The sequence below is a fragment of the Mustela nivalis genome, assembly GCF_964662115.1.
Source record: "Mustela nivalis genome assembly, chromosome: 10".
NCBI classification, from domain to species: domain Eukaryota; kingdom Metazoa; phylum Chordata; class Mammalia; order Carnivora; family Mustelidae; genus Mustela; species Mustela nivalis.
In genome coordinates this window covers 113,713-126,054 of record NC_139029.1, presented here as the reverse complement: position 1 = coordinate 126,054, position 12,342 = coordinate 113,713, and the positions used below count along the sequence as shown (strand labels likewise).

Sequence of the window (12,342 nt, the reverse complement as noted above, 5' to 3'; positions counted from 1 at the left end):
GGCGGGGCGGTCGCGGCCGTAGTGCGTCGCGAGGAGCCGCCCTGCCGGGAAGGAGCCCGAAGGGGAGTCGGCGGCACAAAATGGCGGCGGCGGCGGCGACGATCGCTGCCGGGGCTCCGGGCCCGGCGGCCCCCGCCGCAGCGGCCTGCACTCCGGGCTCGGGGAGCGCAGCCCCCGGGTCGCAGGGGATGCTGATCGGGGACCGGCTGTACTCCGGGGTGCTCATCACCTTGGAGAACTGCCTCCTGCCTGACGACAAGCTCCGCTTCACGCCGTCCATGTCGAGTGGCCTCGACACCGACACGGAGACCGACCTCCGCGTGGTGGGCTGCGAGCTCATCCAGGCGGCCGGCATCCTGCTCCGCCTGCCGCAGGTGAGGGCGCGGCCGCGAGCCTCGGGTCGAGGGAACCGCCGCGCCGGCGCCGGGGGAGGCGACCGGGCCCTTTGTTGGCGGCGGGGTCCGGGCCAGCGCCGCCCCCGGCCCCGGGCTTCGCCGCGGCTGTCCCTGGGGGCGAGGCGGGGCGCGAAGACCCTGTGAGGGCCCGCCGCCCGTCCTGGCGTCCGGCTCTGTGTCCGTCGCCGGAGGAGCGGCTTCCCCGCGAGGCCCTGGGTCGCGCTCCGGGCAGTGACGGCGGCGCTGCTCTCGTGCAGGTGGCGATGGCCACCGGGCAGGTGCTGTTCCAGCGGTTTTTCTACACCAAGTCCTTCGTGAAGCACTCCATGGAGGTAAGGGCCTCCTCGGCCTCCCGCGGGAGCGACGGCCCGGCGGGGGGGTCCCCGCGCCGCGCACCGCGCACCGGGCTGGGGCCGTCGGCGCTCGGCCGAGGACCCACGCGCCGCGGTGCTTGCGTTCCAGCACGTGTCCATGGCGTGCGTGCACCTGGCCTCCAAGATCGAGGAGGCCCCGCGGCGGATCCGGGACGTCATCAACGTGTTCCACCGCCTGCGGCATCTGCGGGAGAAGAAGTGAGTGTCCGTCGCGCCCGGCGTCCGGGCCCCGCCGTGGCGGCTGCGCCGGCAGACGCTTCGGAGCGGAGCCCGGGTGGGGGCCGCAGCGGAGAGGGCGGGCCGGGCCTGCGGTGTCGTCCCGGCGCGTCCCGCCCGCCCGGGCCTGCCGCCGACCTGCACCGTTTGGGGCCGGCCGGTGCTTCGCCGCGAGGACGGGCGCGGGCGCGGAGGACGCGGAGCCGCGCCCCGGCTTCGGGACACCAGGCGCTAGCGGGCCACGTCGCAGTCGCCGCAGCCGGCAGCGACTCCGGCCCAGCTGCCCCTGCTGCCCAGCCGCTGCCTGGACGGCCTTCGGGGAGGAGCGCCTCGGGCTGCTGGAACCTTCCGCTCGGAGCGCGTGCGCGTGGGTCGTGAGCCGGGGTGGTGCCCGCGGGTCTCGTGCGGGGAGACGCGCTCAGCCGAGAGCGGCCAGCCGGCGCCGTGCCGGTGCGCCCCGACCCGTCGGCGCGGGCCTTTGTCCGGTTTCGTTACAGCTGCATGTGTCCGGCGCAGCCCGCCGAGGGTTGCAGCGCGTGGCGGGAGCCGGCATTGGACCGGCGTTGTCGGATCGCACTGACGGCCGTGTGCTCTGTCTGCGTAGGAAACCCGTGCCGCTGCTGTTGGATCAGGATTACGTTAACTTGAAGAATCAGATTATAAAGGCAGAGAGACGAGTTCTCAAGGAGCTGGGCTTCTGCGTCCACGTGAAGCACCCTCACAAGGTGAGGACGCGCCCGGCCGCCCGGAGCCCCCGGCCGCCCCGGAGCCCCCGGCCGCCCTGCTCTCACCCAGATTGACAGCTCTGAAGAGCAGTGAATGTGCTCCTGGCGTGGGTGCCCGCTGTGTGTCCAAAGTCTGAAGCCGGCTTCTGGGTCGTTAGTGGTCTTGGAGCGCCCTGTTAACTTGAACTGTGTGTTTTCCAGGGTTTGGAAATGGTGTCTTTTAAGTTTGTGCTTTCAGAAAAAATAGTGGTGAATTTGTAAAAGTGGAATCTGTCCGTTTATGTTTTTCTTTCTCAGCACTTCGTTTTCTAAAGTTGCTTTAGCGGTAGCCGTATTTTCTTTTTTGGGGGAGTGGGAAGGCTTCTGAACCCTTTATTTGGAAATACACTGAAGCAGCTTTGCAGCACGTGACAGTTGAGGAGCATGGCTGCTGTCCATGCCGTGGGACCCTCCTACGCGACACATAAATCTCTTTTTTTTTTTTTTCTTTAAGATTTTATTTATTTATTTGACAGACGGAGATCACAAACAGACACAGAGACAGGCAGGGGGAGGGGGAAGCAGAATCCCCGCCCAGCAGAGAGCCCGATGTGGAGCTCTGAGATCATGACCTGAGCCGAAGGCAGAGGCTTTAACCCACTGAGCCACCCAGGTGCCCTATAATCTCTTTAAAAAAAAAGAAAGAAGAGGAAAAAAAGGATTGGAATTTGCACTTTTGCTTTTATTCCCTTTTTATTGCTGGATTTCTTCCTAACTTTTGTCTCTCTCTTGTTTGACTTTCTGGCAGTAATTTAAGTTCTTGATAAGTTACTGTAGACTTAAAGCTTTTTTTTATTTGCCGGAAGTACTTCCATAACATGTTTTGTGTAAGGTGGTGACTAGGGTACAGAGATGATTAGGACAAGCTGATCTCAGTGGTGGAGACTATGTTGAAGATGAGAGTGAGAATCAGCCTTGGGACGGCCATGAAAAGTCCAGCCGCCTTTGCTGTGGGTGCCCTGGGTTCGGAGGAAGGTAGCAGGGTCTGTCAGCAAAATCTCCTGTCCAGCTGAGCTGTGCACGGGGCGAATGACCAGGAGCCACCACCCCCACTGGGGATCTAGCCTGCGGCTCATATTTACTGCATGGACGCTCTCAAGATCTGGGTTTTGGGTTCTCAAGGTTCTTGGTAATAACTGCCTGACCTGTATCTTCCAGATAATCGTTATGTACCTTCAGGTGTTAGAGTGTGAGCGTAACCAGCACCTGGTCCAGACCTCATGGTGAGTTGACCTTCCTTGTTTTATGAGACCCTCAAGGGCAGTGCAGGAATATGTTGATTTGAGGCACTTGGGCAGTGGGTAGTCGGTCCCATGACTCGGTTGTGGGCTGGAGTTGTCTGAGTGCCCAGTGTTCCTGCTGTGTAAATTCTAACCAGCCTCCCAAAATATCAGGCACTAGTCTGACGGTAAGGTGCCCCCCACCCCCCAGCCTTCCAGGAGAGCTTTCACTGGGCTTCCCTTTGAGGGCTGTTGACTTGGCACACTGGGATCTTTCCCGCAGGTGCCAGTGTCCATGTAGTGGTCTTGTGTCTCCTTGGAAGTTGCTTCTAACTGCCTCTTGTTAAAGAGGATCCCATGGGAGAAAGGGTCAGGATAAAGTTTATCTGGGGACTGGTTTTAACAATGCATATTTTAGAAATGAAGCCTGAAGTAATAGTGCTGGGTGTTTGTGAATTTTCTTCCACGGAGTTAAGTCTGTAAGGGTCATATTTTTGCTGCCTGAATTGTCTGGTGCTATGCCATATCTAATAGAGAACCCATTTTGACTTTTCTTTTCTGTACTCTTTCAATCGAAGGGTAGCCTCTGAGGGTAAGTGACTAAGACTTCTCCTCTACTGTCCAAGCGCTTTGGTGCAGGGACAGCGGCCGTCCTCAGCCAATCCCGTGCAGGCTCTCCACCGAAGGCTGGCTCTAGATGGTGGTATGCGCACGATAGTATAGTGCTGGCCGACTGCTGCTGTGGTTCTCTGACGGTTGTGCTTCTTGTTAATCCTCTGTCGTGCTTTGGTAATTGTATTGATTAGAGTTAACTGTCTTGACTTGAATTTTGTCCCTTTAAAACTGCTGTACCTGTGCAATAAAGATGCAGTACCTTTCTCTAAAAAAAAAAAAAAAAAAAAAAATGCTATGGAAAGCTACAAGAATTGGCTGATGGGAATTCAGACTGAATGACATATCCTGGCTAAGTTTTATCTTCAGTATGGGATCATGTCATTATTCCTGGAAGTCCTAAAGTTGCTCTTCTCAACAGCTACGTGTTGACACATTCTAGTAAAAGGTGTGCATCTTTAAATTATTTCATGGACACTTCATATTGTAACTTAGATAAGCAGTAAGTTTAAATACACATATCAAGGACTTTGTTTTGTTTTTAGGATTTAAAAGTTAATGTTATCAGTACTTGAGTACTGAAAATTTTATTAGAGCCAAAGAAGTTACTGATGCTTCTGTTTATGAAGTGTTTCAACTGTTCACTTTGCCGTGATCTGAGACCTACGGCCTTGGTGCCGTTGTGTAGGTCTTTTCCTTGATTATCTCTTGATGCCTGGAGCAAGAGCTTCCAGAGCCAGGTGCCACGAGTTGGCATATGTCGAATATATCACTGAGAAGTCTGAGTGGGTTTGGGTGTCACCTTCTCCAGGGCTTAGGGCAGAGTTACCAGGGCGGGGGGGGGGTGGGGGTGGATGGAGTCAGATCATACAGTGGGACTTGGCTACCCTGTGGGTGTGGCCTGATGCTAATGGTTGCAGTAGTGGGGTATGTTAGGAGCAGCAAATGTATCATTTGTTCGACTGTTTTCTCATGGAATTAATTGTTGTTTTTGTAATATTGATGAAATTAATATGAGATCCTGATTTGGGGCTATTAAATCCTAGACAAATAATATCTAAAGGAAAATGTTGACAATGTAGTCAATTTTAAAACCCTTATACTTAAAAAATGTAAATGTTTTGTATTTTTATATTTTCTAAAGTACCATAATGTTTTTTTAATGTATTGATTATGATGAAACTTCTCGTGTTTTGTTGCTTTTGTCTGATTTTATGAATGTTCATTTTAAGACTCGTTATTGAAATGGGACAATTTGGAAACGGTTCTTTGATAAGCCTGAGAAGAGGACTTCCCTTTGGGCATTGAGCCTTCCTCTGCCTGATGTTCCCATGCGCCCAGGGGTGTTTTCCCTTTCCAAGTGGACTCCCGCATGGAAGGAGAAGGGCCAGGCCCCGAGCGCCTCTTCAAGGAAAAGGGATGCAAGAGGACGGCTTGTCACAGAAGAGCCCTCGCAGGCTGCCTGCTCAGCTCATTCATTTGAGTTTGCATGTTTCTCTGCACTATGGATTTTGAGCATTTAGATTTCTTTCATCAAGTACATTTCAGCCACTACAGTAGACATTTTCTCTCTGAGGCATTGTGCTTTGCACGAGAACAGCCAGAAGTTGAGGGAAAAGTAAAGTTAAAGTCGGTTCTCTTTCATAGCAACATGTGTTGTCTGACATTCAGCCAGCTTTTTAGTTTTTTTTTTTTTCCCCCAGTAATTTCCCTGTTTTCCTGTCCTATAGTCACAAAAAGCAGCTAGAATGTCTCTCCAGGAATCCTGAGCCTCACAGGACTGTGTAGCTCTAAGCCTAGGAGTAGACCGCGTAGAGTAGTGATTGTATCTAGGTGACGCACACGGGTATTCTGGGGGTGCCCGGGCCGTTGCAGTCCTCCTGCATTTGGTTTTCAGGAACTACATGAATGACAGCCTCCGCACAGATGTCTTCGTGAGGTTCCAGCCCGAGAGCATCGCCTGTGCCTGCATTTATCTTGCTGCCCGGACGCTGGAGGTCAGTGTTGTGCTCCCGCAGGGGGTCCTGGTCTGCTGCTTTCTCCAGCCTCCAAGCAACTTCTGCATAGTGTTTTTCAGATTATGCTCACGTATGCCAAGAAAAGCCTCTCTCTTGGTGACCTGCAGGTGTATTTTTCTTGCCGTCTTCTCGGCCGCACAGGACAATGCTCACAAGGTGTTTGTGTTCACAGATCCCGCTGCCCAACCGTCCCCACTGGTTCCTTCTGTTTGGAGCAACTGAAGAAGAAATTCAAGAGATCTGCCTGAAAATCCTGCAGCTTTACACTCGGAAAAAGGTTCTGTGTTGTTTTCGGGTAACATACCCATTTGTATTTCGTTAGTAGCAGCCGGCTCTGAATTGTTTCGGATTTTGACTCCGTAGGTGGATCTGACACACCTGGAAAGTGAGGTTGAAAAGAGAAGACGCGCCATGGAGGAGGCCAAGGCCCAAGCCAAGGGCCTGCTGCCTGCCGGCCCCCGGGTTCTGGACAGCACTTCGGGATTCTCACCTGCCCCCAAGCTGGGTGAGTGCGACGGGGTGTGGGCCTCATGTCTGCTGCTGGCCTGAGCAGTCTGCAGACACCAGGGTCCCCAGTAGACATCATCAGTTGATTTTTGAAGTGAGAGGAGTCCTCCTAAAGGAGTTTGGATCGTTTTTATATTGTTTTTCTCTTTTTGTTTCTTTTTTAAAGGTTTCTTTAAGATTTTATTTATTCATTTGAGAAAGAGAGGATGTGTGTGTGTGTATACGCGTGAGGGGGAGAAGCAGACTACCCACTGAGCAGGGAGCCCAATGTGGGGCTTGATACCAGGACCCCTGAGATCATGACCCTAGCTGAAGGTAGATGCTTAACCATCTGAGCTACCCAGGTGCCCCAAGATTTTATTTTTAAGTAATCTCTACTACCAGTGTGGAGCTCAAACTTAAAACCCTGAGAAATCAAGAATCGCATGCTCCACCCGGTGAGCCGGCCAGGCTCCCCTTGTTTTAACATTTTCATTAACAAGGGATGTGGACGGGCTTTCCAAAATGCCTTTTTTTTTTTTTAAACCCAGCCCACCTGATGAACTTGTCTTCTGATGAAAATTTTATAAATCCGGGGTGGTAGATTGTGTCTTCGGGTCATATTAGAGTTAAGCATGATGTACATCTCCAGTTGCTGAGGGAAAGTGAGACAGGTGGCTTTTTCATTGTCTTTTGGGGGCATATTTAGCTTCTGAGTCCCAGGCTGGGAACAGGGAGTCTCCATAAGTCCCATAGACCTAGTATTACCTCGTTCTGCTAATGTGCTTTCTTTCTTTCTTTTTTTTTTTTTTAAAGATTTTATTTATTTATTTGATAGACAGAGATCACAAGTAGGCAGAGAGGCAGGCAGAGAGAGAGAGGAGGAAGCAGGTTCCCCCTGAGCAGAGAGCCCGATGTGGGGCTCGATCCCAGAACCCTGGGATCATGACCTGAGCCGAAGGCAGCGGCTTTAACCCACTGAGCCACCCAGGTGCCCCGCTAATGTGTTTTCTATCAGAACATTTTCTTGGTGGTTAGGTTTTAACTTGTATTTGATTCTAGCAGAATCCCCCAAAGAAAGTAAAGGAAACAAGCCTTCCCCACTCTCTGTGAAGAACGCCAAAAGGAAAATGGAGGGTGTGAAGAAAGTCAAGGCTGACAGCCCAGTGAATGGGTGAGTACCCACGCACCCCAGTAGGCCTTTGGGGTTGGCTGGAGAGACTTGAAGCCTGTAACTGCTCCCATCATTTGTTTGTAGCTTGCCAAAGGGGCGAGGGAGCCGAAGTCGGAGCGGGAGTCGAGAGCAGAGCTACTCAAGGTCCCCATCACGATCTGCTTCTCCTAAGAGGAGGTACGTGCTACTCAGGGGTTGCGGGGGTGGGGGCGCCTGCCCCTGACAAGGGATGTTTTCCCCAGGGTGGCTGCCCCTCACGGGAAAGTCACTCCTGACTCCGGGGTGGTTGGAGTGAGTGGCCACCTGTTTGGTGCTGTCCTTCCTCACAGAAAAAGTGACAGTGGCTCCACGTCTGGCGGGTCCAAGTCGCAGAGCCGTTCACGGAGCAGAAGTGACTCCCCACCAAGACAGGCGCACAGAGGCGCTCCCTACAAAGGCTCCAAGGTAAGGAGCTACCGGAAGTCTAAGGACTGCAAGTATCCCACCCAGAAGCCACACAAGTCCCGGAGTCGGAGCTCCTCTCGCTCTCGAAGCCGCTCCCGGGAGCGGGCAGATAATTCCGGGAAGTATAAGAAGAAAAGTCATTACTACAGAGATCAGCGCAGGGAGCGTTCCCGGTCTTACGAGCGAACGAGCCATCGCTACGAGCGGGATCACCCTGGGCACAGCAGGCATCGGAGGTGAGGCAATGGGCTCCCAGAGCGCTGCCCTTTGACCCTTGGTGTGCGCACTGTGGCATGACCGGCCCTGTGGTGCAGCTCTTTGGAAGTGGATGTTGGCTCCGGACCTTGTGTTGAATTTGGAGATGGAATCAAGAGGCCGGCGAGGTGCCCTTTAGGCCGGCCTGGGCACAGCGCGCCCTCGTCACGCCAGCACAGGGCCCACCTCAGCAGCAGCCCTGTGGAAGCAGATGTGTACATCCTGATGGTGTGGCTTGGTGCTAACGACAGGCTGTGTCTTCACTCCCATACCAATACTCAATTACGTTAAACCAAGAAAATGACTTTTAGAACCTTTGCCTATATTAGGTTGTACTTATGTACATATTTTGCAGTGTTTCACAGTGAGAAAATGGCCTTAAACGCCCCTTATTCTCCATTCACCCTGTAAATAAACATGTGTTTACTACAAGTTAAAGCTATACATGAGAACTCAGAACTTGAATTGTTAGCTTAAAACTTGTGTAGAGAATTCTGATTTTTAAAATGTGAAGGTATTTAGATCTGTGTTGAAAGTCGTCTATTTTTATCTGTGCGATGCTGAGTGCAGGCCACCAGCTCCCAAATAGAGAAGTTTCCTATATATGCATTTTACGTGGTTAAATAAACAATTCTCTCTACTCAGGACATTTGGACGTTCCAGAGTGCGGTTTGTTGTCCTGCTTGTTCTGTGCACGGCCTGCAGCCCCCGTCGTAGTGGCCGGTCTGCACCGCGGCCTCTGATCTTTCGTATTAACGTGTTGGGGTCCGCACCGAGCTGTGCGGCTGCTCTTCGTGGAAGGCTTGCTCTGAGCCTGAGCTGGGACCCAGGCTGCTTCCTCGGGGGCAGGGAGGGAGGGCTGGGAGAGGCCAGGGCGGCTGGGGGGCGGGGGCGCCCCTGGGTGGGTGCTGGAGGGCTGGGGGGGGGGGCGGGTCAGCGCGGCCCAGCACCTGCCGTCCAGGGCGCTCTTGGCCGCCTTAGCAGACCTCTACTTCGGAGCCAGGGCGGCAGCTCCCGAAAGGCCCGGGACAGAAGCGTCCACTGTCCCCGCAAACTCAGACCGAGGGCGGACTGCCTGCGGTTTCCGGGTCTGCACGCCCCACCCCCACGGCACAGGACGGGGCTCGTCGGCCTCCGCACGGCCCGTGTTCTCCGCGCACCACCGGCGCCTCCGGAGGGACTCCTCCCCTGGCCCGGTGCGACACCGGCCCCGGCCGCTTCGTTGCCCCTCTACTTCCGCCGCGGGCGCCAACGCCACTTCCGCTCGCTCTGGGCGACTGGCCACTGGCCGTTCGGGACGCACGGCGAGGTCGGGCCGCGCAGGCGCACGGGGTACCCCTTAGGATTGTGGGAATTGTAGTTCTCTGGCCGCCTCGCGGGAGAGGCCGAGCCTAGGGCTGTGGGCGGGGCGGGCCGCTCCTCCGGCCGGAAACGGCTGCTTTCCCGGGCCGGCGGCCCCAGCGCCGACACGCTGTCGGACACCGGGAGGGCGCCAGGGGGCGCCGGGAGTGGGTCGCGCCGGGCGGCCGCACGCGGGACCGGGGGCCGGTTTGGGGACGGGCCGGAAGTGCCTGCACTGGGCGGCGGAGCGGTCAGTTTCAGGCCCCGGGTTCAGGTCTGGGGAGGGTCGGCGGGGCCGCGGCTGCGGGGGCACGGCGGCCGGGGGAGGCTGGGGCCCGACGGGAACCGCCCCCTGCGGCCTGCCGGGGTGGGACGAGGGGGACGAGGGGGATGGGCTGCGGGAGTCCTGGGCTCCCGGGGCTGCTGCACGCGACCCCGGCCACTCCCGCGTGACCCCCGCGCGCCTGTGTTCTAGCCACGCGGACCACCGGGGCCGCCACCACCCACGGACCATGCTCCTGGTGCGCCTGACTTCTCGGCTGCTGAGGGCTGCTCCTCGGGCAGGTAAGAGGCCCCGTGGGGGCAAGGCTGCCGGGCAGGCTGTGGGGTGAGTCCCAGCGGCCCGCTGCTGGCCGGGCCTCACCGGCTGGAGGCAGCGGCCTGGCCGCGCAAACTCCTCGCGAACGTCCAAGGAGCACAAAGGGAAAGTCCGGGCCTGAGAACATCAGCCTGAATTCCGGCGGGGACACGGCTCTGCTGCCCAGTCCCCGAGGCAGGACTGGCCGCGCTCGAGCCTCCTTGCGTGGCTGCTGCCTGTGCGGTCTTGCTTCCTGCAGGTTGCGGTGGGCCCTGGCCTGTGTCGGGGGTGCCAGGCGGGCGCGCCTGCAGGCCTTGCTACAGCACCCAGCCCCCAGCGCCAAGTGGAGTTGCCTCCGTCCCCAGCAAGGGGCTCCGGCTGGAGCTTGAGGAGATGCTGGTCCCCAGGAAGATGTCTGTCAGTCCTCTGGAGAGCTGGCTGACCGCGCACTACCTCCTGCCCACACTAGCGGCCAGGGCCCCAGGGCCGGTGGCTCCATCCCTGCTCTATGAGTGTCCACCCAGCCCAGTGGGGGAAGGGGCCGAGCAGGGGATGGAGGAGGTCTCCGAGGCCCCCGGGATGCAGTGCAAGAACGTGCTGAAGATTCGCAGGCGGAAGATGAATCATCACAAGTACCGCAAGCTGGTCAAGAGGACCCGGTTCCTGCGGCGGAAGGTGCGGGAAGGACGCCTGAAACGGAAGCAGGTCAGTGTGGGGTGCGGGTCTCTCAGCCCAGGGTGGGCGAGGCGGCGGAGCGGAAGCAGGTCAGTGTGGGGTGCGGCCTCTCAGCCTAGGGTGGGCGAGGCGGAGGAGCCCGCCTGACCCTGCCTCAGACCCAGCGCTGGTCCCTCCCTTGCAGATCAAGTTCGAGAGAGACCTGAGGCGCATCTGGCTGAAGGCGGGCCTGAAGGAGGCCCCTGCAGGCTGGCAGACCCCCAAGATCTACCTGAAGAGCAAATGAGTCTGGTGCTGCTCTGTCCCACCTTGTTGCTGCTGATGACCCACTAATAAATGTTCAGGAACTTAGCTGTTCCCTGGGGGACCTGGTCCCTCTGCTGCCTATTGGGAGCGATCTTGGGATTGATGCTGGTGCCAGCCTCTGGTTTTCTCGGAGGCACAAGAGTCCCAGGGTGCAGATTGGGGTCTCTTCCCCAAGAGGGCCCTTGTCCTGGTGCCAAGGAGCAGGAGTGACAGTCTCCCTATTTAGCTGCAGACAAAGGCCCAGTCCTGCTTTCTACGCACTTGTATTCTACTGCGGGAGGCAGACTCTTAACACGCTGGGGGCAGAAGTACCAAAGGCCAGTGCTGGGGGGTTAGGGGGTGCCCAGACGGAGTTGGGAGTGTGATTAAGTTGGGAGGGGAGAGGGAGGGCCTCATGGGGAAGACTGGGGGACAGGCTCTGCCCCCAGAGATGATGGATGGGACCCTGCAGTCCCCCCAGACCTCCAGTGGCTCTCCGAGCTGTCCTGCTCCACTAGGGCTGGGGACCCCTGGTCTCCCTTGGCCTCTGCTGCCTCATGAGACCCTGAATGGGGGCTGATCGGGAAGGGATGGCTGGGAGGGTGTGCTCTGGCGGGGTTGGGGGCGGCTGAGAAAGTGGTGCTGTTGGTGGAGCTGGAGACTTAGCGTGAGCCCGCGGACCACCGCATCCAGGCTGGGCGAGGGCCGGACTGCCGGCAGGGGAGCTAGGCCAGAGGCCCTGCATGAGGCTCTTCTCAGGCTCTGCCTGGCTCCCTGAGGGCGCACTTAGAGGCCAGGAGAAGCGGTGCGTCTCTCCTGGGCCGGCCGCTAGAGGCTCTTCGGACGCTGCTGTTCTCGCTTGATCCCCTACAACCCCTTTAGGGCTGCACCACTTCTCACGGGGCTGTGGGCAGTCTCGCCTCGTCATAGAGAGGTGTCTGGGAGTGGGGGTTGGGTTCTGTGCACATCAGGCAGATTGTGGGGAGGAGCAGGGGTTTCCCTGCAGTTTCTTGGTTGTGCTGCTCACCCCACATTCTTTTAGGGTGCTGGGCAGGCCCCTGCCCCGTGCATGGCAGCCAGCCATTTAGGTTAGCAGTCTTCTTTTTTTTTTTTTTTTTTTTTAAGATTTTATTTATTTATTTGGCAGAGACAGAGAGAGGAAAGCAGGCTCTCTGCTGAGCAGAGAGCCCGAGGCGGGGCTCGATCCCAGGACCCTGAGATCATGACCTGAGCCGAAGGCAGAGGCTTAACCCTCTGAGCCACCCAGATGCCCTGGTTACCAGGCTTCTAACTGCTGGGTGGGTCTGAGTCCCTGTCGGTCAGGGGACACAGCCCGTGCACGTGCTGGGTGTGGCGGAGGAGGGTGATGTGACCTGACTCCGTTGAGGGAGCCGCCTCCATGCGGCTGCCAGGGGTCAGCAGTTGGGCTCCCAGCAGCCCCTGGGGTCAGCATCCTGCCAGCCCAGGCACCCTTCCTGGGTCTCGGTTTCCCTATCTGGGGGTTGC

At 57.0% G+C, this 12,342-nt stretch overlaps 2 protein-coding genes across 16 annotated transcripts; both read left to right on the top strand.

The window, feature by feature from the left end:
• Positions 1–8,605, top strand: CCNL2 (cyclin L2). 15 transcript variants are annotated; one of them, XR_014299585.1, is made up of 12 exons: positions 29–374; positions 653–727; positions 858–967; positions 1,590–1,710; positions 2,908–2,972; positions 3,548–3,672; positions 5,479–5,578; positions 5,772–5,876; positions 5,963–6,104; positions 7,151–7,259; positions 7,344–7,436; positions 7,589–8,605. XR_014299585.1 is itself a non-coding variant. In XM_082686220.1 (11 exons), the coding sequence occupies exons 1-11, from the start codon at positions 81–83 to the stop codon at positions 7,941–7,943; spliced, it is 1,569 nt and encodes a 522-aa protein (XP_082542346.1). In that variant the 5' UTR covers positions 1–80; the 3' UTR covers positions 7,944–8,605. The 15 variants fall into 15 exon arrangements, 10 of the variants coding, with proteins under 10 accessions (XP_082542346.1, XP_082542342.1, XP_082542345.1 ...); XR_014299586.1 differs by having other exon boundaries at positions 7,148–7,259; XR_014299587.1 differs by having other exon boundaries at positions 3,548–3,758.
• Positions 8,606–9,389: 784 nt separating this feature from the next.
• AURKAIP1 (aurora kinase A interacting protein 1) lies at positions 9,390–10,902 on the top strand. Its single transcript, XM_082686231.1, has 4 exons — positions 9,390–9,549; positions 9,775–9,863; positions 10,136–10,581; positions 10,736–10,902. Exons 2-4 carry the CDS (start codon positions 9,812–9,814, stop codon positions 10,835–10,837), a joined length of 600 nt encoding a protein of 199 aa, XP_082542357.1. The 5' UTR covers positions 9,390–9,549; positions 9,775–9,811; the 3' UTR covers positions 10,838–10,902.
• The last annotated feature ends 1,440 nt before the right edge of the window (positions 10,903–12,342 follow it).